Source organism: Rhinolophus hipposideros, assembly GCF_964194185.1.
Source record: "Rhinolophus hipposideros genome assembly, chromosome: 20".
NCBI classification, from domain to species: domain Eukaryota; kingdom Metazoa; phylum Chordata; class Mammalia; order Chiroptera; family Rhinolophidae; genus Rhinolophus; species Rhinolophus hipposideros.
This window is the reverse complement of record NC_138066.1, coordinates 36734143-36758835: the sequence shown is the minus strand read 5'-3', so window position 1 is coordinate 36758835 and position 24693 is coordinate 36734143. Positions and strand designations below refer to the sequence as shown.

The 24693-nt window shown below is 53.0% G+C and overlaps 3 protein-coding genes across 10 annotated transcripts in view; all 3 read right to left on the bottom strand.

Moving 5' to 3' along the window:
- Positions 1–1337: 1337 nt before the first annotated feature.
- Positions 1338–3729, bottom strand: HSD17B1 (hydroxysteroid 17-beta dehydrogenase 1; the record flags this gene model as incomplete). 2 transcript variants are annotated; one of them, XM_081028292.1, is made up of 6 exons in its annotated part: positions 3106–3729; positions 2831–2998; positions 2511–2690; positions 2315–2408; positions 1683–1860; positions 1338–1593 (listed from the first exon to the last, which is right to left on the bottom strand). In XM_081028292.1, the coding sequence occupies exons 1-6, from the start codon at positions 3200–3202 to the stop codon at positions 1354–1356; spliced, it is 957 nt and encodes a 318-aa protein (XP_080884418.1). In that variant the 5' UTR covers positions 3203–3729. The 2 variants fall into 2 exon arrangements, with proteins under 2 accessions (XP_080884418.1, XP_080884417.1); XM_081028291.1 differs by having other exon boundaries at positions 1354–1593; positions 2315–2690; positions 3106–3205.
- On the bottom strand, positions 3718–10649 carry NAGLU (N-acetyl-alpha-glucosaminidase). Its single transcript, XM_081028290.1, has 6 exons — positions 10217–10649; positions 8850–8997; positions 7865–8011; positions 7601–7686; positions 6388–6644; positions 3718–5166 (listed from the first exon to the last, which is right to left on the bottom strand). The coding sequence occupies exons 1-6, from the start codon at positions 10600–10602 to the stop codon at positions 3956–3958; spliced, it is 2235 nt and encodes a 744-aa protein (XP_080884416.1). The 5' UTR covers positions 10603–10649; the 3' UTR covers positions 3718–3955.
- A 5131-nt stretch (positions 10650–15780) lies between these two features.
- Positions 15781–24693, bottom strand: part of ATP6V0A1 (ATPase H+ transporting V0 subunit a1) — a 52485-nt gene continuing 43572 nt past the window's right edge. For all 7 annotated transcript variants that reach the window (XM_081029275.1, XM_081029276.1, XM_081029270.1 and 4 more), the window contains 3 exons: positions 23809–23926; positions 23324–23495; positions 15781–17349 (listed from right to left, as the gene is read on the bottom strand). In XM_081029275.1, coding sequence (XP_080885401.1) covers positions 17256–17349; positions 23324–23495; positions 23809–23926 — 384 coding nt within the window. In that variant the 3' untranslated portion in view covers positions 15781–17255. The remainder of the gene's footprint in view (positions 17350–23323; positions 23496–23808; positions 23927–24693) is intronic.

Sequence of the window (24693 nt, the reverse complement as noted above, 5' to 3'; positions counted from 1 at the left end):
CAAGGGGCTCAGCTACAGGACTGCATGAGATTAATAAGAGTAAGAATGTACGGAAGAGAGAGTGGTCACACTGTGCCTTTCTTATCACCACATCCCCCAGGAGAGACCTTGGAAGTGTGCACACACACAAGTGCAAAGAGAGTAGGTCCCGCCTTCAGAGATGCGTGCCACCTTGGCCCTGTCCCTTTCCTGTAGCCTTCCTGGATGGTGCAAGGACAGCAGACCCATCTGGGCCAGCAGGGCAGAGAGATAGGCAGGGTTAGATTGGCTGAGGCCCCTTCCTGAAACTTCCCCCGGGAAGAAGAAGCAGCAGGCATTCCAAAGGCCCAGAGCAGGGATGGGGACAGGTCAGGTCTGGAGGTGAGGACAGGTCAGGATGCAGCATCTCCTTCCCCCAAGGTCTCACACAAAGCTCCAAGAGCCCCAGTAGGTTCCTCTCCATTCCCACGTCCAGGCTCTCTGCAGCCATGCCCAGTGGCCTTCTCCCTCCTCCTCTCCTTGTCCCTCCCTCAGTACCATCCCCTCCAGGGCACCCCTGCCCTTTCCCTAGGCCTGCAACCTCCTCACCTAGTTTCTATTGGTTCTCCACCCCTCCTCCAGCACACAACCTGGGAGGAAGTTAGGAGATTGGCTCCACAACTCTGCAAGCCCTTTCAATGGCTCCTGCCACTCCTTCTGCTAGCTTCAGGAAGGACAGACCACCAGGCAGACCAGCTGTGCCTGGAGCCTCAGCTAAACCTCCTGGTGAGAGGCGACTTCTGGGCTGGTGGGGATCTCTCCGAGTTTTGTCTAGGGCTAGAGGAAAGGAGGAGGGTGAATGAGGTCGTCTTTGTAATTCATTTGGCCTGTTTCTTCTTGACACCTCTGGCTTCAGCCTGGGAATACAATTACAATACTAAGAAAACCATTAGTGGTAATAACAATAGCTGTGTCTGCTGTTAAGACCTCTATCCCAGCACTTTCAGGCATTATCTCAATTAATCCTTACAATCCATCACATAGCGATTACACCCATTTTACAGATAAGAAAACAGACTCAGAGAGGGTAAGGACCTTGCATGAGGTCCTATGACCAATGTGGGCCAAGTCACAAACTGACTCTACCCCCATCGAAATGCCTAACTTCTACTGCGGCAGGAAAGAGCGGTGGGCTTGAGGCTAGACCCTGGCTAGCTCTTCCCTCTTTCTGGGAGGTTTCACGGAGGTGTAACCGGGATAACAAGGTCTTTCCTGATCGCCCACCTGCTGCAACCCTCCACGGCAGTGCAATCAGGAGCCCCCCTCGATCCCCCGGAACCGCACACCCCCGGGGCGCGCAAAGGAGAGGGAGGGAGACTGTGGGTAACCAAGTCTTTATTGCGGAGCGGAGGGAGGAGCACCCAGCTCTGGGCCCCCCAGTCCTCGGGCTCCGGTCTCTGTCTGGGCGCCCTCTGGACCCTCGGCTGCCTCGTCGCCGAACACTGCGCGGTGCATGGCGGCGACGTAGCTGCAGCCGCTGGGGTCGGCCAGGCGCAGCCGTGCCAGGGGCAGGAAGCGCTCGGAGCTGAAGTAGCGCAGGGCGGGCGGCGAGGCGCGGAGAGCCGTGAGGAACACCTGCGGTAGAGGGTGGAGACACGCTGGCAGGGGCTGGGCGCAAGGACTCCAGGGCCGCCCCGGCTCGCGGAGCCCTGCCCGGCGCCCACCTCTGCCACCTCCTCCGGGTCCTGCGCCGCCTTGCGGAAGACCTGCTCGAAGTGGCGCTGGTAGCGGGAGAAGAGGTCACGGGTCTGAGCGTCCACGCCGTCCAGCGCTGCGCCGGGGCCGTTCTGCACCTTCTCCTGGAAGGCAGTGTGCACCGGGCCACACTCGATGAGGCTCACGCTGCAACCCCGAGAGTGGCGAGTGGGTGGAGGCCGTTAAGAGCAGGCTCACCTCACCCCCTGCGAGGTCCCTAGCCTGGCCCCCACCGGAGAGGGAGGGAGGGCGTGAACGGGCGGCAGGTGCTTAGGTTAACCAGAGCGCTTGAAAAGCACTTTACTGCCAGAAAAGCGCTTCCATATCATTTGATGGTGAGAAACTCTGGCAACAGGTACAGCTGTGTGACCTTGGGCCAGTTACCTAACTTCTCTGAGCCTGAGCTTCCCAATAACAATACCGACAACTCACCGCTCGTCGCACTTGTGCCATGGGCCCAGTACAGTGCCTGGCACACAATAAATGTGAGCTGCAGTAGAGAGGGGCCAGGGAGAACGCCTGGGGACAACTCCAACAAGACGGGTATGGGTGTCCCCAAAGTCAGGGTTCAGAGGGTTCCAGGGACTGGGCGGTGACTCACTGGACCCCGAAAGGCGGCAGCAGAACTGCCAGACTCTCGCATAAACCTTCGATCGCGAACTTGCTGGCGCAGTAAACAGCGTTGAAAGGCATCCCTTTGAGGGGAGACGAAGCTGCTGAGGCGCGGATCTGCAGGGAGCCCCCCGTGCCACAGCAGCCCCGTGCCAGTCTCACCAGGCCACGCTTTTTCCACTCACCCATCAAGCCTCCCATGCTCGCGGTCACCAATATGTGTCCAGAGCCGCGGCGCTTCATGTCTGGCAGGAAGGCCTGAATCGTGCGCACCGTCCCTAACACGTTCACATCCAGCACCGAGCCCACGGCGTCTGCTGAATGCGCCTCCAGCGGCCCGAGCAGACCCCGGCCCGCGTTGCACACTGAGGGGAGAGGCCCAACCCCACCTGCCTCAGGCACCACCCTCTCCCAAGCTGGACCCCTCCTGTTCCCTGGGCCTCGGGACACCTTGGTTTGGACACAGGGTGGGGAAGTCTCCTGCATGTGTTTCAGGAAGGCTCACCCAGCACATCCACGCGTCCCTCAGTCACACGTGCCCGGGCTGCAGCCACAGAATCTGCATCCTGCACGTCTAGCTGCAACGTCTCCAGGGAGCCAGGAGGGCATCCTCGGGACCGCGCAGCCTCCCACAGTGGGCCCTGCGTGCTCAGGTCCCGGAGTGTGGCATACACTGGAGGTTGGGGCAGAGGATGAGGGTCTGAATGCTCTGCTTACCTTATCTAGGTCCACTTGGACCAGCGGCTGCTCCCTTCTCCACATCCCAGTTCCCTTGTGCACCTTTGAAACGCCTGGATGGGTCAGATGCCAGACGCAGGGCCAGGTGCAGGCCGATACCCGAGGAGCAGCCGGTGATGAGCGCCACTGTGCGGTCCATGGAGACGTGTGTGGAAGAGGCTCTGGGAGTTCTAGGCTCTAGTCTCTGAACTAGTTATCACCTACTTTGCCCCGCCCCTCCCTGCCCGTGAGGGTCCCCACCCCTTGTTGTGTCTTCAGCACCACATCAAGGCTGAACACTCCAGAGGTCCCTGGTCTGCTCTCCCCACCCTGCTCTAGGTAAAGGCAGAGGTGAGGCCACTGCTTGGAATACCTTTCTTTAGTTGCTGGTCAGAGGGAAGGCGAAGCTTTGAAAGCAGGTGTGGGCTTCCATATGGGCACTGAGTGCCCTGGGCAGATTTTCTCATGGTCATGCCTGTGTCCCACAGGGACGATTATAGTTTCCAAAGTTTGCTGCTGAGGGTATGAAATGCATTCTCAGTTCAAAGGTCAGAGGTCAGTATTAAAAATGGAAGACTAAGGCAAGAGGGCAGGGAGAACTGGCCCCACACTAGTGTCCACGCTATAGCCCTGAGTTCTTCCAGGCATCGTGGCAGTGACATTTTGACAGACAGGCCCAGGTGATTCTTTAGTTTATTAAGTTGTACTAAAACAGTACTTTGATACCAAATTTAGGGTGGTGGAGGAGGGCAGCTCACTTCCCTCCAAATTTCCTAGCCCTGATTCTACCGGCAGGGCTTGAATTCCTGCGTCCAGATCTGGAGACCTCCAGTGGTGCTGGCCCAGTTCCAGGCTCCGGGACCTGCCCAGGCCTGGAGTTTGGGGAGAACATGGCCCAGGGGTGGGTAATTTGTCACAAAGAGCCAGCCACCCACCGGGGGTAATATTTGAGGAAGAGTTTCTTGGCTAAGTCCACGGTGTCCCCTCGGGGCTGGTTAGGATACCTCCGTGTGCTGAGGACAAAGGTCTGCTCCAGCTGGAAGGCATTCTTGTCAAACTGGTGCTGTTGGAAGGGGATGCCTTGGACCAGACTCTCAACCAGCATCTCCAAGAAGAGCTGCCAGCGGGGGGTGTAATAGTTGGCTACTAGTCCTGCCAGCTGCTTGTTGGCATAGTCGAGAATGTTGCCCTCTGGCCCCCAAAGGGTCAGTTGGTAGAGGCTGTTCTGTTCATAGAAATGGGCCTCGGCCTCACTGACCGCTGCTGCCCGGGCCTGCTCCAGCCAGCTGCCCAGCAGGAAGCGGCGATCACTAGCCAGTATGTTGTCCAGTGAGGGCAGAAGCTCGTAAGCCAGGATGCCTGCTGCCCTCAACAAGGGAGCCAACTCCTTGTTCAGGTAGGCGGTCCTCACCTCCTCATAGTACAAGCTGACCAGCTCCTGGACTGCCTGGCGGGTGATGTCCACCAGGTCATAGCGGAAGGCTGGGCTGGTGGCCAGGGTGGGGGTGGTGGTGAGCAGCAGCCGCCAGGCCTCAAATACATCTGATCGGTTGTACCAGACAGTGGTAACCATCTGTAGGGATGGCCGCCTGACCAGTGGGCTGTGATTGTGGCCACGGCAGTCCTCACCGGAGCAGTTGTACACACTCCTGAGAAGTAGCCTCCAGGCTGCCTCTGCATCCCCGTGGGAGACCCCATACCGCCGGGCTGCAAAGCTGCTCACCCAGGCTCCCAAATCTGTCACCGGGTCCTTCCGCCAGCCCAACTCGGCCATGAGGGCATAGACCACTTCGTTCTGGCCAATGCCTTCAGGTGCCATGCCTGTGCCTACCATGGTGGAGTTGGGGAAGAGACGGGCAGCCAAGGGGCCTCGGTTCACGGCCTCCAGGGCCCCGAAAAGGCCATGGTTTCCCCCGAAGTTATGCAGCATGCACCAGATGAAGGGCTGGCCCTGGAAGGACGCTGTACGAATGTACACGGGCTGGCTCTCTGCAAACAGGTCCAGGACCAGGAGGCGGCCGCGGGGTACTGCTCCAAGCACAGCCTTCACCTGGGCAGGCCCCCAGAACTGGGGCTGGTGCTGGAACAGCCAGCCTTGGAGCAGCCACATGGCATCAGGGTCCACTGTGGTCGGGGGGACAGAAAAGAGGGATGATGAGACGGGATGGCGCCAGGAGAACATTCACCCCATTCTACAGATGGGGAAACAGAGGTCCAGAGAAGTTAAATGACTCTATCCCGGGATACCTCTTTCCCCTGTACATCTCAACCACCAGGGCATTTCATTCCACATACCCTTCCCATCTCTTCCTGCCCCTAACTGGGAGCTCCAGGAAAGTGTTACCATGTTTCCCTGAAAATAAGACTGGGTCTTTATACCATATTTCCCCAGAAATAAGACCGGGTCTTATATTAATTTTTGTGCCAAAAGATGCATTAGGGCATATTTCAGGGGACGTCTTATCTTTTCATGTACAATAATTTACATTTATTCAAATACAGTCATGTCATCTTCTTCTGGAACATCGTTATAACATACTAAATGTGTCCGTCTGGCTGACAAACTTAACTGGGGCTTATTTTTGGGGTAGGGCTTATTTTCGGGGAAACAAGGTACCAAGCTTTATGGAGCATCAGAATCACCCGGAGGGCTGGTTAAAACATACACTACTGGGCCCTGCACTGCTCATTCTGATTCAGAAGGTGGGGGAGGGAAGGAGAGGAGGCTGGATTTGCAAATCTGACAGGCTCTGGGCTGATGCTGCAGGTCCTGGATCAGACCCGGAGCAGCTGCTCAAGGAAGCTGGAGCCAATGTATTCCCTTCTTGACTGACACAGAAGCCTCCGACCCAGCCACTCCTTACCTGGCTCCTCCCCTGTAAGTGACAAGAAGGAGCACTGGGGTCACACTTGTGTGCCAGGAAGAGCACCTACCAGCTTTGGGCACATCCCCTAGTGTCTGGCATGTGCTATGTACCTCAGCACGGAGGTCGACACCAACTGAGATATTTTCAATAGCTGGCACTTAATGACACTTTACTTTGGGCCGGGCATCATTCTACTTATAAGCCCCATTTTACAGATGAAGCAACTCAGGCACTGGGAGGGAGGTAACTTGTAAATCATACAGGCAGGAAGTGGCAGTGCCAGGGTTTGAGCAGGTTGTCTGGTTCCAGAGCTCACCTCTCAATCAGTGATTCAATAAGATTATGTGTGTACAAGTGCTTGGTAAACCATAAGGAGCTATGTGTCACAGTGAGTATTACGATTCCCAGTCCGTTCTCCTAGCCCCATCGCCATGAGGGGCCAGGGGATTCCTTTCCCTACCTCCCCCTGGCACCGAACCTGTGATCATGGCCTGGTAGACAGCAGCAGTGGCTGCGGCGAGATAGGAGGGCTCCGAGGATGGGGGCTGCATCTCGTTGAAAGTGTCAGCCCCGTATATGTGATCCGTGCCGAACTCTTTGGTGAGCTCCCGCAGGAAGAGGCTCCCCACGATAGGAAATAAGGGGTCTTCCGGAGCCAGGAGAAAGGAGCAGGAGTAGGAGCAGTTGAAGTGCCCCCAGCTGCCCAGCTGGGTAACGTTGGCCTGAGGGAACACCCTAGTTGGGGGAGGACAGTCCAGGCATTTGTTGGAGGCTGACACAGTATTCAACACTAGCCTCATTAACTGAACTGCAATTCCTGGAACTCATCCTGGTCTCTCATGCCTCCATGCCTTTGCACATACTGTGCCCTGTGCCTACAGTCCTTTCCTCCTCACTCCCTGCTTATCCAGCCGGTTACTCCTTGATATCTTTTAAGTTTCACCCAGTCTGGAAAGTTTTTGCCGTCTCTCCCCTCCCACTGGCTGAAATAAGCAACACTCACTTTTCAAGGTCTGGCCTAGTACTGCCTCTGCTCTGAACCCTTGCTGCCCCTCTCCTCCAGGCAGAAGTGACCTTGACAGAGAAGTAGGCTGGGCCCAAACATATTCCCGCCCTATCACTGTATTATAGCTCCCTGCCAACCTCCCTCTCACAGAGCCTGATCTGGCAGCCCCAGACAGCCCGACAAACATTCACTGAATGTATGCATGAGGCTCCCACCACCCAGTCAGAGAGACGAAGGGGTGGCCAGTGAGGCCAGAAGCACGCGCTAAGCACTGTGAGAATGGTGGGCACCAGGTGCTCAGGGGCAGGAAGGTAATAACCAATGCTGGGGGGCCCAGCAAGGCTTCCTGAAGAAGGGCAGATCTCGGCTGGTCCTTGAAGAATTTTCCCAGTCACCAGAGAGGATGAGTGTGACAGATGAGCAGGAATGTCAGAGGAGACCAGTGTACCCCTACTACTACTCATAAGAGCTGCCATTTGCTAAGACTCTGTGCCAAGCCACGTATATTTTACAAGTGAGGAAATTGAGGCACAGGGCAGTCACATAATCTGTCCAAGGTCCCATGGTTAATGGGTAGCAGAGCCAGGAGTCAAGCCAGGGCCTACATCCAGAGCTTATCACGTCTTGCAGGGGAAAATAAATTCCGTCTCTGGGTTGAGTGGGAGCTGAGGGGGAGGAACCTCACCTGGTGATAGCCTTGGGGACATGCCCTGCGAATGCAGGCAACACGGTGACCATGCCGAAGGAGCGCATCCGGTCCAGGATCTGATGCTGGAAGAAATGAGAGGGAAACCTGGTAAGCATGGCCCGAGGTGGGAGGCCCTCACTCCCCCAGAGCACACAGAGTGCCCAGGGTCCAGTTTAGAGCCGAGGCTGGCCAAATAACACCCTCCCTGGGCCCATGACTGTCCAGCACCAATTCTGCCCCTTCCCTTCCCCATCATTTTACCTGCAGGTAAAGCTGCTTGAGGTGCCAGGAGCGTGACAGGGGACCACCCCAGGTGTGCAGGTTGCCCATGCGTTCCCAGGCCAGGAAGGCAGGACCAGTGAAGTACTCATCGATCTCTGACTGGGTCAGGCCCAAGGCCAGGTACACCTGAGGAGGAAGGTGATCCCCATACATATAAATACATTTATCTCCAGTCATTGATTCATTCAACGTTCACGCATCTCTGTGGTATGCCCTACAGTTGCTAAGACAAAATGCGATCCCTGCTCGCAAGGGGCCCACAGTCCAGGAGAAACAGATCTGTGAACAGGTAAGGTGACTAATACGCCACCCTTGTCATCCAGGTGAGGTGAGGAACAAAGGGGCTCTGCCCAAAATGGGGAAGGAGACTTAGAAGGCTTCATGGAGCAAGGCTGGCTAGAGTGACGGGTGAAGACAGCTCTGGGGAGAGCTTAAGCAGCCCCAGATGCAGCCAGAGCCCTCAGGGCCCAGGGATGGAAACTCCAGGCCTGGCAAAGACTGAAGGCAATGGGATACTCCAGAGTGTGTTACCGGAAGGTCTGCATTTCAAAAAGGACAATCTGGTGGAACTGGAAAAGCCAGGAGTCCTGTTCAGAGGCTTTTGTGGGGGTCCAGGAAGAGGAGGCAAGTCTGAACTAGGGCCATAACTCAGGATGGAGATGATGGGGCAGATCACGAGCTCCTAATGAGATAGAATCTGTAGAAGCAGCAGAGTGACTGGAGGAAGGGTGGGGAGAGAGGGGAGTCCCAGATACAAAGTGTTTACAGTGGGGTGCTGGGGTCCAGCCCTCCGTAAGTGCTCCTACATGTTTGTCTCAGCAGTGGAAACCTGTTTCCAGAGGGCTGCAGTCATTGTTCATGCCACAAACACTTCTGGAGCCCTTATTCTCTGTGTGCCAGACACTGTGCTGATGCAGGGCTTGGGGGACACCTGAGGTGGCCCAGGTGGTCGGTGGACACGCACCCTCTGCCAGATGGCCTCCTGACCGCTCCAGGCCAGCGCTAGGTTGATGCCATTCAGCGCCATCCAATCGATCTCCTGCTCCCAGCGGGCCCAGTCCCACCACACGAAGGAGTAGCTTTGCGTGCACACGTTCTGGTAATATCGGTACCTGTGGGCAGGGGCATGAGCTAGGGTGTGTGTGCCTTGGGGTAAAGAAGATGTCCCCCACACTAAGAGGCCGTCATTCTGGGAGAGCTCAGAGGGCAGCCTGACCCCAGATCTAGCCCAGAGGGGAGGGATTCCAAACGTGGCCACCTCCCCAGCTTCACTTGGGAATCCACCCCAGGGGGACATAAGACTCAGGTCCTGAGCTTCCGAGGGTGGCACCCCTCCAGGGTGGCAGACATTTGAGACCATATTCCATTCAACTCTTCTAGAGCCCCTAGGCCGTGCACTGTTTAAGTGCTATATGGTAAAGTTGGTCCTATCTTGGAAAGGGGGAACACATCATCTTCATGCAGTGGGGCAAGTGCTAGAACAGAAGCCTGGGAGGGAGGGGTGTCATTCCTCCGTAAGCATGTTTAAAGAGAGGGTGGGGAAGGAGGAAACAGCATCACTAATTATGCCATCACAAATTCTACTCCCATCACCGGGTAAATCCTCACAACCAACACTGCATGGTAGATGTCATTATTTCCATTTTTCACAAAAGCCAACTGAGGCTCTGAGAGGCTAAGTGACTTGCTCAAGGACACACAGCTTTTAGAAGCTGAGGAACAGAGTGCAGAAATGAAATGGAGCCACTATAGTCAAGCTGCAAAATGACTAAAACCAAGTAGGTGGAGGCACAGGGAAAGGATTCTATTCTTAATTATGCTGGGAACTTCAAGTTTTGAAATTTCCAGTCCTGCCAATGTCTGGCTATAGATCAAACATCCAGATAACCTTCTGATTATTCCCGAAGGACTGAGGAAAGAATGGTCACTATCCAGACCACAGATTACCATCTCGGACCAATCCAGAGGCTAAGAATGCAGGACTGCTTCTACTCAGGAATGTACCTTTGACTGTAAGAACTTTTCTTTCTTCTTCAGAATACTCTGGGCATTGCCCAGTTGTGTCTCCGGTTTATAATCCCTAAAACCCTTGAATAAATCTTTATCATTTATTTCTAGCCAAAGCCTCCAGAGTTTTTGAGTTAGCTGGATAAGAGCCAGAATCTGAAACCAGAGTGGTGCGACCCTATGGCCGGCGCTTCCTACCAGCCCAGTGCTGGGGTGGGTAGGGCGGGGACTTTAGCGAGTGTGGGCGCCGGGGGAGGGGGGCCGGGAGGGAGGCTGGTGGCGGGAGGCAGCTGCAGGGGAGCCGACGGGCGGGTCCGCCGGTACCTGTTAGGCGTGGCCTCGGTCAGCTCGTCCGGCAAGGCGGGCAGCGGCTGCGGCAAGCGCAGCTGAGAGCCTGACCAGGCCACGTGGCAGCCGCAGAAGTCGCGCAGGTAGCGGTGCAGCCCCGCGGCAGCGGCCACGCCGGTGGAGCCGAGCACCTGCACCCGTGCCCCCGCACCCCCGCCACTCAAGCGGTAGGTGTCCAGACCGGACTCGGCCGCCAGGGAGCGCTCTACCGATACCGAGAAGGCAGCCGCTGGCCCGGGCCCCAGAAGCCGGGTCAGCAGCGCCCGCACGGCCTCCGCCTCGTGGGCCTCGTCCCCGGCCGAGCTCCCCGCCAAGACCAGAAGCAGGAACCCCAGAGCAGCAGGCACCGCTACCACCTCCATGGTCCAGCGGTCCCAGCCCCGCAGCTGCCCTGCAGGAAACCAACTCGGGTCTCGGGACTAGGGGGCGGGACGGCCCGGGTCCAATCACCTGCGGGCTACAGATCACGTGGACACGAAGGTTAAAGCACCCGCGGGGGCCGGTGAGACTGGCTTCCGGGTCCCAGAACGAGGCCCTAGGGTTGTCTTCTGACAGCACGTGGTGCGGGAGCGCATGACCCTAGTAACATCAGAAGTCTAGGGCCGCATGTGACCCGCTATACCTTCACAAGTGCCTGCTGGTACAATGCGCTTTCAGACGCAAATCACTTTCCTTCCATCCAACCACCCCCAAAATATTTGGAGTTTATTTTGTACCAGGCATTGCCACCACTCTCTGGGGGAGACCTAGAACCAAATACTTAAGTAGGTTTACGTTATAGCTGAGATGCTGTGAAAAAATACAAGGGCACCCAGCCTGAAGCCTCCAAAAGGAAGTGACATTTAATCTGAATTAAATTGATTGACTAGGAGAAGAGACAGGGGAGGCATCCAAGGTTGAGAAAATGTCTATATGAAGACCCGGGAGGGGTAAGGAAAGAACTGGGCAGATTTGAGAAACTAAAGGATCACACACAAAGTTGGAGGGGGCATGGGGCATGGGAACCTGGATTGGCCCTGGGGTAGGGCTGGTGGACATGTTAAGGTCTCGCCATTGGATCCTTAAGGGGCAGCAGCAGTAGCAGCCGCAGCACAGGACAGGAGTTATTTTCATTTTACATAGTGGGAAACTGAAGGCCAGAGAAAGGAAGTGACTTGGACAAGTTCAATACCAGTAGGAGAGCAGGTTTGGGACTAGAATCTGGGCAACCAGCTCCAAGACCACTGTTCTTGCCACTATTTCCCGAGTACTGCAAGTTGTCAGGCTGCCTCTCCGGGCACGGAGGGGTTGAGTGGGGCTTTGTGGTGGGCTCTTTAGAAAAGCTATATTCTAAAAGGATTCTGAGTTCTTTTGGAAGCAGGTGTAGATTTTTCCAGATTGTTAGACCTGAGAGAAACTGCTTAGAGACACGGAAGGGGTCAGAGATCAGAGAAGGGTTGCTAATCCAGAGAATTCGGACCCTGGATTGAAAGAGAACATGGGAGTCCACTGAGCTTGCCCAGCTCCCCTGCCCCCTGCCTCCAGCTGCAGACACCAAGTCCCGCGGCCCTGGTTCTCGCACTTGAGCAGCTCCTGCAGGACTTGCAGTCTTTGCTCCCTCTCAGTTCCTAATATCAGAAGGTTTTCAGCATTTCCCAGGGAGCAGCTCCAAGAGTGGCCCGGAGAGATGTGCTTTCATGGGGCTGAGGCCTGTAGCAACACCCCCCACCCTGCTCTTCTCTGCTCCCCTCCAGCATTACTCACCCCCAACCCCGTCCCATTCTCCCTCCAAACACCTCTCTCTCCAGGTGAGACTTGTCAGACTCTCCTCCCAGAACCTGTTTTCCTGACATTCTTGGATCTTAGGAAACACATGGTTGGGGAAATTGGGCTGCAGGTCTACCGTCAGGCTCAGCAGCTTGGGGACACCATCCAGGGAGTTGGTAGCACATTTAAAGCCTGAGCTCATGGATGCTGGGCCGACCTTCACCAATGACTCCGGGCATGTCACTTTCTTTTCTCACCTTTCTCACCAGCCTGGGAGCTCTTTGAGGACAGTAGGGGGCTGGTTGAAGAAATTAAGGTATGAAATATCAAGCTTTTGCTTAAAAAGAATGAGGAAGGGCCAGCCCGGTGGCTCAGGCGGTTAGAGCTCCGTGCTTCTAACTCCGAAGGCTGCCGGTTCGATTCCCACATGAGCCAGTGGGCTCTCAACCACAAGGTTGCCAGTTCAATTCCTCGAGTCCCGCAAGGGGTGGTGGGCTCCATCCCATGCAACTAAGATTGAACACGGCACCTTGAGCTGAGCTGCCGCTGAGCTGCCGTTGAGCTCCCGGATGGCTCAGTTGGTTGGAGCAGTTCCTCTCAACCACAAGGTTGCCAGTTCAACTCCCGCAAGGGATGGTGGGCTGCGCCCCTGCAGCTAGCAACGGCAACTGGACCTGGAGCTGAGCTGTGCCCTCCACAACTAAGACTGAAAGGACAACAACTTGACTTGGAAATAAGTCCTGGAAGTACACAGTGTTCCCCAATAAAAAAAAAAAAATGAGGAAGATGTGTTGGTGCTGATTCTGCTATATATATATATATATATATATATATATATATATATATATATATATATACACACACAGAAGATGCCCCCCCCAATGTATTCATATTTTAAGAAAGGAAAAAACTATTAAAATTGTAATACTCAATATATACCGATAACAAAAGATGAATACAAGTTATGTGTATACATTTTTTTTGGCACCCCTGGTATATATATTAGGTTAGTGCAAAAGTAATTGTGGTTTTTGCAATTTTAACCTTTTAAACCGCAATTACTTTTGTACCAACCTAAAGAAAGGTCAAACCAAGGGGGTAGGTATAGTATACACCCATTTGCGTTAAAAAAAAAAAACAACACAAAAAAACAAAAAAAACAAAGGCTATGCAAAGAGTGGTTGCCTTGGTAGGGTACTGGAATGCTGGGGGTGGGAGGAAGACTTACTTTTGTAACAAGGTCTTTTGTACTTTTGGATACTTTTACCAAGTGACACGTTATTACTTTTTCGATTAATCTGTGTGAAACAAGCCCAGCTCTCCACTCTCCATCTCAATTCCTCTTTTGTTCCTGGCCAGCCTGACCCTCTGCCTATGCACCCCAGAATACCTCCAGGTCACTGGTCCCTCTGCTTTGCCAATTCATTTGCCTGCCTGTCAGAACCCAGCTAGGATCCCACCCACCTTGCCGGTGAGGAGGAACGAGTCCTTCCCTGTCCAGCCACCAGGGAGCAGCTCATACCTAGGACATGCCTTGGGTAGGCTGGGGAGCTGGGAGGGCTGGCAGATCATTCAGAGGTGAGGGGAGCTCATCAATGCTCCTTACACACACATCTCCTGGGGCAGAAAGTAGTTCCACCAGATCCCCATTGAAGAACAAAACAGAGAGTGGTGATAAAATTGTCCTCTATCTATAACGTTGAGCAGGCCTAAAGCCACCTTCTCCATGCTGGTTTTAGGACCTCAAGACGAGGGGTATTTACTGGAGAGGGGCACAGACTCACTCAGCAGATGTCTGAAGTCCAGGGATTCCATGAGAAGGGGATCTCCCATTTTAATACTGTCCCCGAACCCATCCAGCAGCCAGTCCTAGGCAGCCATCCATCTACTTTCTGTCTATAGATTTGCCATTCTAAGCATGTCACGTGAATGGTATCATACATTATCATGTGGTCGTGTCTGGTTTCTTAGCACGTTTTTGAGGTCCATTCATGTTGTAGCACGTCAGTACTTCATTCCTTCTTATTGTAGAATAATATGCAATGTATGGATATTACCACCTTTTGTTTATCCACACATCAGCTGATGGACATATGGGCTGTTTTTATTTGGGAGCTATTATGAATAATGCTACTATGGACACTTGTGTACAAGTCTGTGTGCACATTTTCATTTTTCTTGAGTGGATACCTAGAAGTTAAATTGCTGGGTCTTGTTAATTCTGTTTAACATTTTGAGGAACAGCCAGGATGTTTCCAAAGCAGCTGCACCGTTTTACATTCCTACCAGCAGTGAATGGGGGTTTCAATTTCTCCACATCCTTGCTGATACTTGTAATTGTTTTCTATTATAGCCTTTTTAGTGGGTGTGATGTGGTTATCTCTTCATGGTTTTGATTTGCGTCTCCCTAAGGATTAATGATGTTGAGCATTTTTTATGGGTTTATTGGCCATTTACCTGGAGATACGGAGGGCCGACAGTATATTTATTGTAAAAAATCCATGTATAAGTGAACCTGGACAGTGTCCAAAGGTTGTTCAAAGGTCAACTGTATATGATTTGCAAATATTTTATCCCAGTGTGAGTGGTTTTGATTCTGTCCTTTGAAGCACAAATTTTTTAAAATTTTGCTAAAGCCAAACTTATCTTTATCACTTGATCTTTTGGTGTCACATCTGAAAATCATTGCCTAACTCAAGGTCACAATGTATTCTCATGATCTCTTCTAAGAATTTTAGTTTTAACTCGTACATTTAGGTAGGTCCATGATCCATTTTAAATTAATTTTTGTATATAGTGTGGGGTCGTGGTCCAAATTTGTTCTTTTCTATGTGGATACCCAGTTGTACTAACACCATTTGTTGAAAAGACTGTTCTTTCCCCATTAAATTGTCCTGGCCCCTTTGTGGACAATTGACCATAAACGTTAGGGTTTATTTCTGGACTCTCAATTCAATTCTATTCCATTGATTCCAAATATCTATTTTTATTAGGCCTCCTTTTTTGAGTCAAAAACAGAGCAGAGGCTAAAAGAGCTCATTTACTCGAATTTCCACTCTGGACTTCTTCCAGGAGCCTGGTGGGGGTGCTGCACCCAGGGCTTATTCCAGGGCAGCTGGCCTGTCAGGGAGGAGAGGGTTTGAGGCTGGGGGGTGGGGAGAAGATAAGGAACATGAAGCCAACAGGGTTTTCCTGTCCCTCCTGAAGCAGCAGTTGTCAGCCTGCAGCTCACATTCCTGCACAGCCCCTGCCCTGGAGACCCCAAGAGGGAGGAATGGAGGGGGGCACACTGGGGAAGAAAGTGGATACATTACCTGGTAGTTAGGAGCGAGAAGGTACCCTCCCTGCCCACCCCACCTGTCTGCCTACCTCAGCACCTCACATTCTTCAGCTGTCCTGAAGAACCCCATGTTGAGCCTCCACTTACACCAAGGCCAAGCGCATCAGGGCGCAAAATAGCCAGGCTGCTGAGTCCTGGAGAGCATGTTTGGAAACAGGAGAGGGTGGGCAGATGCCCAGGCCCCCACTCCCTGCCTGTTCGGGTGTGTAGTGCAGGAAGGGAAACAAAGATGGGTCTCCAACTCCCCTCCCCAACATGGGCAGTGTCTGCAAAGCTGCCCTGGCTCATGAGAGTGGGAAGGCGCCTGGGAAACTTGAGATAAGGTGAGAATTTCAGACTAACTCCCTGGCCAGGGCCACTGTAGCCCTGGCCTTTGATCAGAGAAAAGCAGAAAGCTGGAGGGAGGGAGCGGGTGTGCGACGCAGGGGCTGTGGGCACAGACAGGCAGCCTCCCTCACTGAGTCAAACACACTTTATTCAGCATAGGAATATCTGAACACAGGGCCTTGGGAAGGGTTCCTGACAAAGAACTCTGCTTCAAGCCCCCTGTACACAGAGCAAAGATCATCCTGTGAGCCATGGGGACCAGGAGGGAGGGGCCTCCGCATAAGGTCTGCGTGGGGTCACACTGGCCAACACAGGGTGAAGTTGGGGAACTGAGGCAGGTGGCCAGCCCAGCCTGGGAATGGAGTGAGCAGCTCTAAGTAGCTCACTTAGAAAAGCCAGGGTGGGAAGACAGCTGGGGCCTGGCCAGTTCCGGGGATTATCTCCACCATTGGAGGTGACAGGATCAATTTAGCTGCAGCAGCCAGGGCTGCTGTGCCAACACATGATTAAAAGGCCCTAAGATCCACAGCCAGTGTGAGGGTGATGGGGAGCCGGCCCCTTGCGGGTGGGTGTTCAGCACCAGCCCACAGGGCAGGGCCATGCAGCCCTACCAGTTGCCTTCAGTCAGCAAACTATAACTGACACTGACCTTCCCTGCCCAGGACCCCACACCCCCAACTTGGGCTCAGTATGGAAGTGGGGAGGAGCACTGATGGGCAGAGCAAGGCCACGCCTGCCAGAGAACCATCCTTGATGACTCCAGCCCTGCACTCAAGACTTATGATTGGGAGTGGGGAAAGGTCTCAGGGTCTACACCAGGAAAAAGCATCGATTTAAACCCTTTGCCCAGAGTGTGTGCCTGTGGCAGGACCCAGCATGGTCTGGGAAGCAGCCAGCCAGGACCTTTGTTTTCTGTCACTCCCAGCTGTGCTACATTATGCAGGGTGCAAACAAGGGAGGGAAGAAAGGGGGGTCTGGGAGGGAGTAGGAGAGTGTGTGAGTGTAGGGTGGTGAGGAAGGTGGTATTGGGTACCTTTGGATCATTGGGGGTGAGAAGGATAAGCCACGCACGTTGGCACAGTGGGAGCAGCTGAATTCCTGGTGAACAAGTGCTCTGAAGACAGAAGGCCAGTGGCAGACGACTGAAATACCATCTTCCTGGACCCACCCTGCTAACCCAAGGGTGGGGTGTTAAAGAACACCCCCACCCCAACCAGTAACTAGAATGGCAGAAGAGGGTAGGGTTCAGAGTCTAGGTGTGGTACTTCTTCCATGGGCTGCGGTCTCACATGTAAATGCACACAGTCACCACCAGGGGACAAAGAGGGGCTGTGTTTGGCTGGTGCCCAGTGGCGCGAGTGACAGCCAGAACCCAGCTTTTCTCTAGAAAATCGCTATACTACCACACACAAAGCTGAGGTGGCAGGGGACCCAATGGAGGGCCGCATCTATCTAAATGACTCACAGGCGGCTGGGAGAGACAGGCAGGGATGACACGAATGTCCCAATATCCAGGGATCACAACCAACAGATAAGAGGAGCACAGCTAATCACCACGGAGGGAGTGGGGGAGGGCAGCGGGTACACAGCCCCACAAGGGGCTCACTCGTCAAACTTCCCTTCCCGAATGTGCTCGAAGGAGAAGGGTAGGAACTTGAAACCGGTCCCGCTGTAGAATTTATTCTGGAACTCGACCCTGGGAAAAGGGAAGAGGGAAGTCATCATTCCACAGAAACCTCCTGAAACCTTTTGGGATTTCATAGTTGGGCCAGAAAGATGCCCGACCCCAGGCTCCCCAAAGCCACCCTTTCCTGGAAGAGCCTGGGAAAGCAGCTCTTCCTTCTGCCACTGTTCTGCCAGCCCACCAAGCCCAGACCCTGACGACTTCCCACAGTGCACACAGCTCTGCTTCTGAGGCCCAGGCCTACCCTCAGCAAGAGCACGGTCCTCCAGTGCACTGGTGTGGCCTCGGTTCCTGCTCTACCCTGCTCAGCAGAAAGCCACGTGCAAAAGTTCACTGGCTTGAGTCCCTAATTAAGAGCCCCCACAAACACCGGCGCCTGCAGGGACTCAGTGCAGACCTCCGAGGGAAGCCCCTGAGCAGCTGTGAGTTGAGGTTTGGAACCCTCAGCTGAACACCACTGTCTTCTTGGGGGGAGGGAGGAGTCCAAAGGGTTGCAAGTGAACACTGGAGACTTCTGATTTAGGGGAGGAAATTCCCAGGAAAGGGGGGAAGTCAGGAAGGGAAGTCTCCTTAATGCCACAGCAAAAATATGCTCCATCTACAAAAACATCTGAGAAAGAATTCTTCTCTTGGGGACTGAAAGGAAAAACAGAGCTTGAACTCTCTTCCCAGGCAGCTCAGCCTCCATCCCTCTGGTCCCCTGGGGTCCTCTCAAACTTGAGGGGCAGGAAGAAGAGTGTGCTGCTCTGAGCAGAGCCAGGCTGCTTGGCTGTACGCGTGCAAACTCACCCTGGATGGCTGCCCAGCAACAAACCACCACCAAATAAGGGCAGAAAAATGCATAATTCAGAGGATAGAAAAGTCAAGGAGAGCTGCCCTGAGGAATAGTTTCCACTCAGGGCAGCAGGACTCTGGGGATGCCAGAACCCCTGCAAGAACAGGCAGAGCTGGGGGCTGGGCCGGGCTGCAGGCAAGTTTCCTGCAGGGCTTCCTCCTCCCTCCAAGCCATGAGGGGAGGAATTGGTGAAGAGCAGCGGGTGGGGAGTGGCCTGGGATGCTGGCTGAGGACACTGACTACAGAGCGGCCAGCTCCACCCCTGGGGAGAAGAGGTGAACAGAATTTTCTGTGGGTGTAGGAAAGGACAGCATTTTCCCTGCAGCCTCACATTCCAGGGGCTGGACCAAGGTCCCAAAGCCTCTGGAGAATTCCCATTAGTGCCTGGGCCAAACTCCCCAGGAAAAACAGGATTCAGGGGGAGGAGCTTCAAACCAGTCAGTCATAGGGTTCCTGGCAAGAGCAAGTGTAAACCCGGACCTGGATTCGCCCCTACATCCCAGCAGCCCTAAGAAGTCCTCTGACCAGTTCTAGCTCCTGGGGCCCCTCTGGGGGAAGGCGGTGGGGATGGGGCTAGGTTCCTGCTTGTCACCAACTGCTGTTAGTTCTGAATTATTCATGTTGGGTAGGTTGTGTTTGCATAGGGATAGGGATTTCAACAACTGAAAATAGATTGGCATGTCCCATTTTCATTCAACAATATGTAGCCAGATAGTAGGCAAGTCCCCTTTGGGTCTGTGGGGTTATCTGGAACGCTGACCTCCTCACTGGCTAATCACACAAACAATTCTAATTCCGAATTGGGCAAATGGAGGAGAAGCTTCAGAAGTTTTCAGATGCCCGCGGGGTCACCACCCTTCTTTTGGTATCCCTCCGCATGTCTCATCTACCCATGGGGCCCAGCGGAAACACATGCCTGGGATGGGGCACATACATTCTGCTGTGTGAGCTGATGGGTGGCCCCTCTGTCATGCCACTTGACACCGCCTCTCCCACCAGCTGCTGCTCGAGGTTAGAGACAGGGTGGCCACTACAAGGGACATCTTGGATATCTGTGGGTCAGCCTGACTTTACCTTCCTTCTTGGCCATGCTCACCCAACCTCCTGGCACAAAGCTGGAAAGCAATTTTCCTTTCGGTCTCCCCGCCCTCTTCTCCCTGCCAACTAGGGAAACGTGTGCTTCCTGAGAAAGCACAAACACCGAAATTCTCTGTGCGGGATACAGCGGGGCCCCACTGGCCACCCTGCAAGTTCTTCCTTCATTGGGGCTCTGCTCTGGGAGCCTCCCAGCCCTGCCATGCTCTAAACCACTAAAAGGCACCTCAGAATTCCATAGTTGTGAGGACAGCCCCAGGCAGTCAGTCGGATGGGTTTCTCTGTCACCTCTTCCAGAGCTAGCAACTGGCAAAGGCCACCCAGTGACCCAGAGGATAACTGGGAGTCCAGAGAGATCACTCCTGCTATGTAATGGGAAACCTTGTTTCCTTGAGTGAGTGAAGGGGGACAGAGTTCCGGGGCCTCTTCCCTTTCCTGGCGGGGGCAGTTTTAGAAAGATGAGTCTAGGCCCAGCTGCTTCTCTAGCCCTTTCTGTCACTCTCTGAGCAGTTCAGGGCCTGGAACACATGTCTGTGTGATGGCTCAAATGTCAGGATGATGATGTCAGCGGAGGACTACATTTCAGGTGTTCTTACTTCTCCTGGGGCCGGCATTCACTCAACTATCCCGTGATGTCTTGCTGTGGCACCACTGCATTCCATACAATAAACTGGTTCCCAGTTCTGTGCCTTTAGCCATCAACCAATGCGTGAGTGTACAAGTGTGCACATCTACAGGTATGTGGAATCTGCTGGATAAGAAAGGGTTAGGTTCCTGTAGGTCATGGGGCAACAGGCTTTCTGCTAAAATCAGTTTGGTGTCCACAGTTACAACTACAAATCATATCCCTGCCTTTGCCTTTTCTGAGGAAGGGAAGACATCTAATTAGGGTGAGTGGAAAGCCCAGACCACTTTGCTCTTTCTTTTTTAGCAGATTCCACATACCTGTAGACACGCACACTTGTACACTCACAAATTGGTTGATGGCTAAAGGCACAGAACTGGGAACCAGTTTATTGTAAGGAATGCAGTGGGACATAATGCAGGAGACAGAACTAGCACGTTGGCACATTAACCTGCTCATCGTTGTTTTCAAATGTCACCCACCTCCTCCTAACCCTACGCAGATCTCAGACTAGTGGTTTCTATGTTATCAAATCACATGTTTTTCTTCTTGTTCCCATTGAAGAGACCCAGGCCTTGTATAATGGGGCAGCCCTTGCATCAGAATCGGGAAACCCCAGCTGACTACCAGGGCTGAAGTGACAGGTGTGAAGATGCCCAGGCTGGTCACCAGGAAAAACAGCAGCAATGGCCCTGCAGCCATTTTCAGCCAGGACCAGCTGTTCCCACCCCTCACAAGATGGCCACTCAGACCTCCTGGTGGACTGAGACCAGGAATCCTTGAAGCACATCCATGTTTGGCCAGGAGGGGGTGCACTAGCACCAATTTCATTCCCCCCCTTTTTAGTGGCGGGGATGAGCTCCAAACTGGCCTCCTATGATGGGAGTTGGAAACGTTGCTGCACAAAGGAGTTTCCACTATTTTTTTCTCTTCTACCCAATACTTCTACTACCCCAAGCCCCACAAGTACAATGTGGTTGACGAGCCTGTTCCTTGCAAACTACATCTAAGAAGCACTCAGATGGTATCACGCACCCTTCCATGCAGTGTGGTCTTCCTTCTCTCCAAACAGACTAAAAGTAGTTTCTTTACAAGGGACCACAGCCCAGTGACGTCTCCACAGGGCATTCCACTTCAGCAGGGGAGCCGACATCTGCTCTTGAACAAGTTTACTGTGCCAGTCACCTGGTATGTGCATTACTCCATGTTTAATCATGGCAACCTTGTCACGTGGATATTATCCTCTTTTCACATGAAAGTGAGGTTCAGAGACGTAAGTGCTTTCCTCAGGGTCACCCTGCCAATGTGGGCAAAGCTGGGATTCAAACTAAGGTAGGCCCAATTCTGAAGCCTGCTCTTGTCACTTGTCACATCTATGGGCTCATTCATGAGGATTCATTCATAAGGACGTGGGAAGACACCTTCACTCAAAGGTCACAAGTGAACCCGAGGAAGAAGTAATCCTTCTGGCAACAAAATATGACCTCACAAACTACCTAGGCCCAGGCGACCTTCCTCACACCCTGCTGTGCCTGGCCCACAGCTCACAGTTCTGGTCCAGCGCTTTGACTGCTCCCCACCCCAACAGGGAGGAGGCAATAAATAGGCTGCCCACTTGGCCTGGAATCAAAGTGGGGTGGTAACTGTTCCCTTAAGCCCAGGGTTCAGGAGACAAGAGAAGTGACTGGGAAAGGAAGGAAGCCAAAAGTGCAAGAAAAAGTGAGTCACCACCAGCTGGCTACGTAGACGTTCCCTCACACCGAGCGGCTGAGGAAGTGTGCGGGGGACAGAGAACGCTGATAAGCTGAGCACAGGGGAGCGGCCAGCACTCTGAATCATGCAGCGCTCCTAAGTTCCTGGCTCGACAGTAAACAACAGCTGGGTGGGGAGGAAGGAGGCGAGGAGGAAAGCCAGGCCAGAGAGTAATGTGGACTGATTCCTCTAAAGGAACTTCTGAGGGAAGAATAAATCCCAACCACGTCTCCCCTGATACACCTCTTTTCTCCTCTGTAATTTAGAACAACAAACAGCAGAATCTTTGAGGAGGCTTGTAACTAAGTCAGGAGAAAAATCAAAAATAAAGGGGGTGGGGAAGAGGTTTCTTAGGTTCAGATTTTGGATTTTCTTCAGGTTTGGATTAGTGATGGAAAGAGACATTCCAAGCTCTCTTCTGATCTTGAGGTCATTAATATCTAGGGGTTCCTAAGGTTAGGTCAGTGAGTTTATGACCCCCTAAACTGGTAAAACTGTGTATGTACACAAGGGAGAGGGGTATTTCTCTGGGGAGAGGGCCCAGAGCCACTGGAATTTGAGACCCAGAAAAGGAGAATCACAACATAAAGGAGTAAATGGAAAACTCAAAGAGGTAGGGTAGGGGTGGCCAAATGGCTCAGTTGGTTAGAGCGTGAGCTCTGAACAACAGGGTTGCTAGTTCGATTCCCACATGGGCCAGTGAGCTGCGCCCTCAACTAGATTGAAGGACGACTTGGAGATGATGGGCCCTGGAGAAACACAATGTTCCCCAATAAAATTTTAAAAAGTAATTAAATAATTAAAAAAAAAAAGAGGTAGGGCAGCCAGATACAGTACAGCATGCCCAGTTTTTAGTATAAGTCTGTCCCATGCACATTTGGGAAATACTTATATTAAAAAAACAAATAAACTATTCATTGTTGATCTGAATTTCAAATTTAACTGGGTGTCCTGTAATTTTATTTGCTGAACCTGGCAACCCTACTTTGAGGTCACGGAGTCACAGCCTTGCCCAGAGCTCAGCTCTCCCCTCCCTGGGCTGAGCTCTCTCTCCATGCAGAGCCATTAAGAGCCACAAACTACATCAAAGAAAACAAATCCCAAACTCAGCATTCTGAAGCTGCCTAGTGTACTGAGCTGTACGCTATGGAACCAGGAAGCCCACCCACCCACCCACATGTAGCTGCCAGGGGTCCTACACCGGCATAATGACAGAACAAGGGGGACAAAACTGGGAGACAATGTGTTCTAGCACTTTCCTGGAGTTAGAATCAATTCCAGAACTGCTTTCATTGCTCTGAAGATAGGAGGAAGTTCTATGCCAGAGCAAAAAACCAAAATCAAACAAACAAATGAAAAACAAACAATAAAAAAGTAAAATATTAATACAAATAAAAGCTCAGCAGGTCTTATAGGCCATAATCAAGAGAACTGAAGAATGCTGAAGGCAGAGAGAGGGAATGTGACAACCCCCGCCGAGAATGCTCCCTGGAGGCTGTGAAAAGTGAGCTGTGCATATCTGTGTGCATTTCCTCAGGCTCCCTACTAAGACAGGGTCCTGGGTGTAGTCATGTGAAAGCAGGCACCTCCTAGTCTTTGAATTCTGTACAGGAGCAAAGCTGCCCTCGTGTAGCTAAGGACAATGCTCCCGCCCGGCCCCCCGCTGGCCGTCCCCTCACCAGTGTAGCCGCAGTGCGTGGAGGAAGGCGGAGAGGCCCTCCATGATCAGGAGGATGGCCACAGTCAGGGTGGCAAAGGCTGTGAAGATGAAGAACAGCACCAGACTTCCTGCCAAGCTCTTCACGCTCAGGCCGATGTGGATGACCATGGTCCACAGCACCTCAGACAGCTCTGGGGACCGAGCGGGCGACACATAACATCTGGTTCAGTTTGGCAAGAGGCGCTGTGGGCCTCACGTCTTGCTCTGCCACCCCTCACCTGCAGAGGGCCTGGAGCCCTGGCTTCCCCCAGACCTTGGTGGGACCACGGGGCACAGCTAACCTGGCAAAAGCTCTGGCCCTCCCATCTGGACTCATTCTCCCTGGATTTAGGAGCTGGGATAATCCCAGAACCTTGGTGTAACTTCCACTCTCGTTCAGTGCTGCCACCTGAGAGAGTGCCCAAAGGGGAAAACCAGTTTCTGACCTGAGAGAAATACACTCACGTGCATGAGCAAGACTGAGGGCCCAGAGCCGCAGGTAGGAAGCGGTGTTAGAGATGCAGCCCAGGCAGTACTCGATGGTGTGGATGGCCTGGTGGACCATGGTGTCTCCAAAGTCAAACTGTGGTGGGAGGAAACCAGAGAGAAGCTATAAGGCTGGGAGCGGAATGTGCAGCAGTGTGAGTGGTGGCCCTGTGACACTTGGGGCTCCATGGGCCAGGAGCCCCCAGTGCTGCACTCCAATGGGGATTTCAGCTATGCTGTCCCCAGAAATCCTGCCTGGCTTAGCCCCCACCAGGGCCACTCCCATTCCTCTCAACACACTACATTGTAATGAACTACATCTTCACAAGAGTCTTCTCAGCACATCTGTTTTTTCTCTCTGCTAGGCCATGAGCTTGAGTGGAGTGTGCATGGCTAAGAGTGCTCAGAAGACTCTGGTCCCGGGACTTGAAGCACCTGCAGCTGGACCGGCTCTGGCAGACTCCCACCTGTGAGTAAGCCAGGAGCGCACAGGACGGGCTTTTCCCAGGGCTGGAGGGAACCTGGCTGGAGGAGACTAAACCCCGACAGCCACTTTCACTTAGTTTTACAAACTGCTGTGAGCAAGATAACTAACCTTTTTCTTTTGTGACTTCTGAAAAGATGACATAATGAAATTTTGGCCAAAGTTTTACCAATTCCTACTCAGACAGCTGACTAAAACCAGACAGAACATCTATTGGCTTTTGTTTGTTTTCCTCACACCCCTTTCTCCTAGTTTTCCTTTCAACATCAAAAATTATTTCCAGAATAAAGGGGTAGGGCTAGAACAAGCTTTCAGGAGTTCACTTTTAGGACTGCTCCAAGCAGCTGGGGAATACAGATTCTCCAGAAGCACCAGGTGAC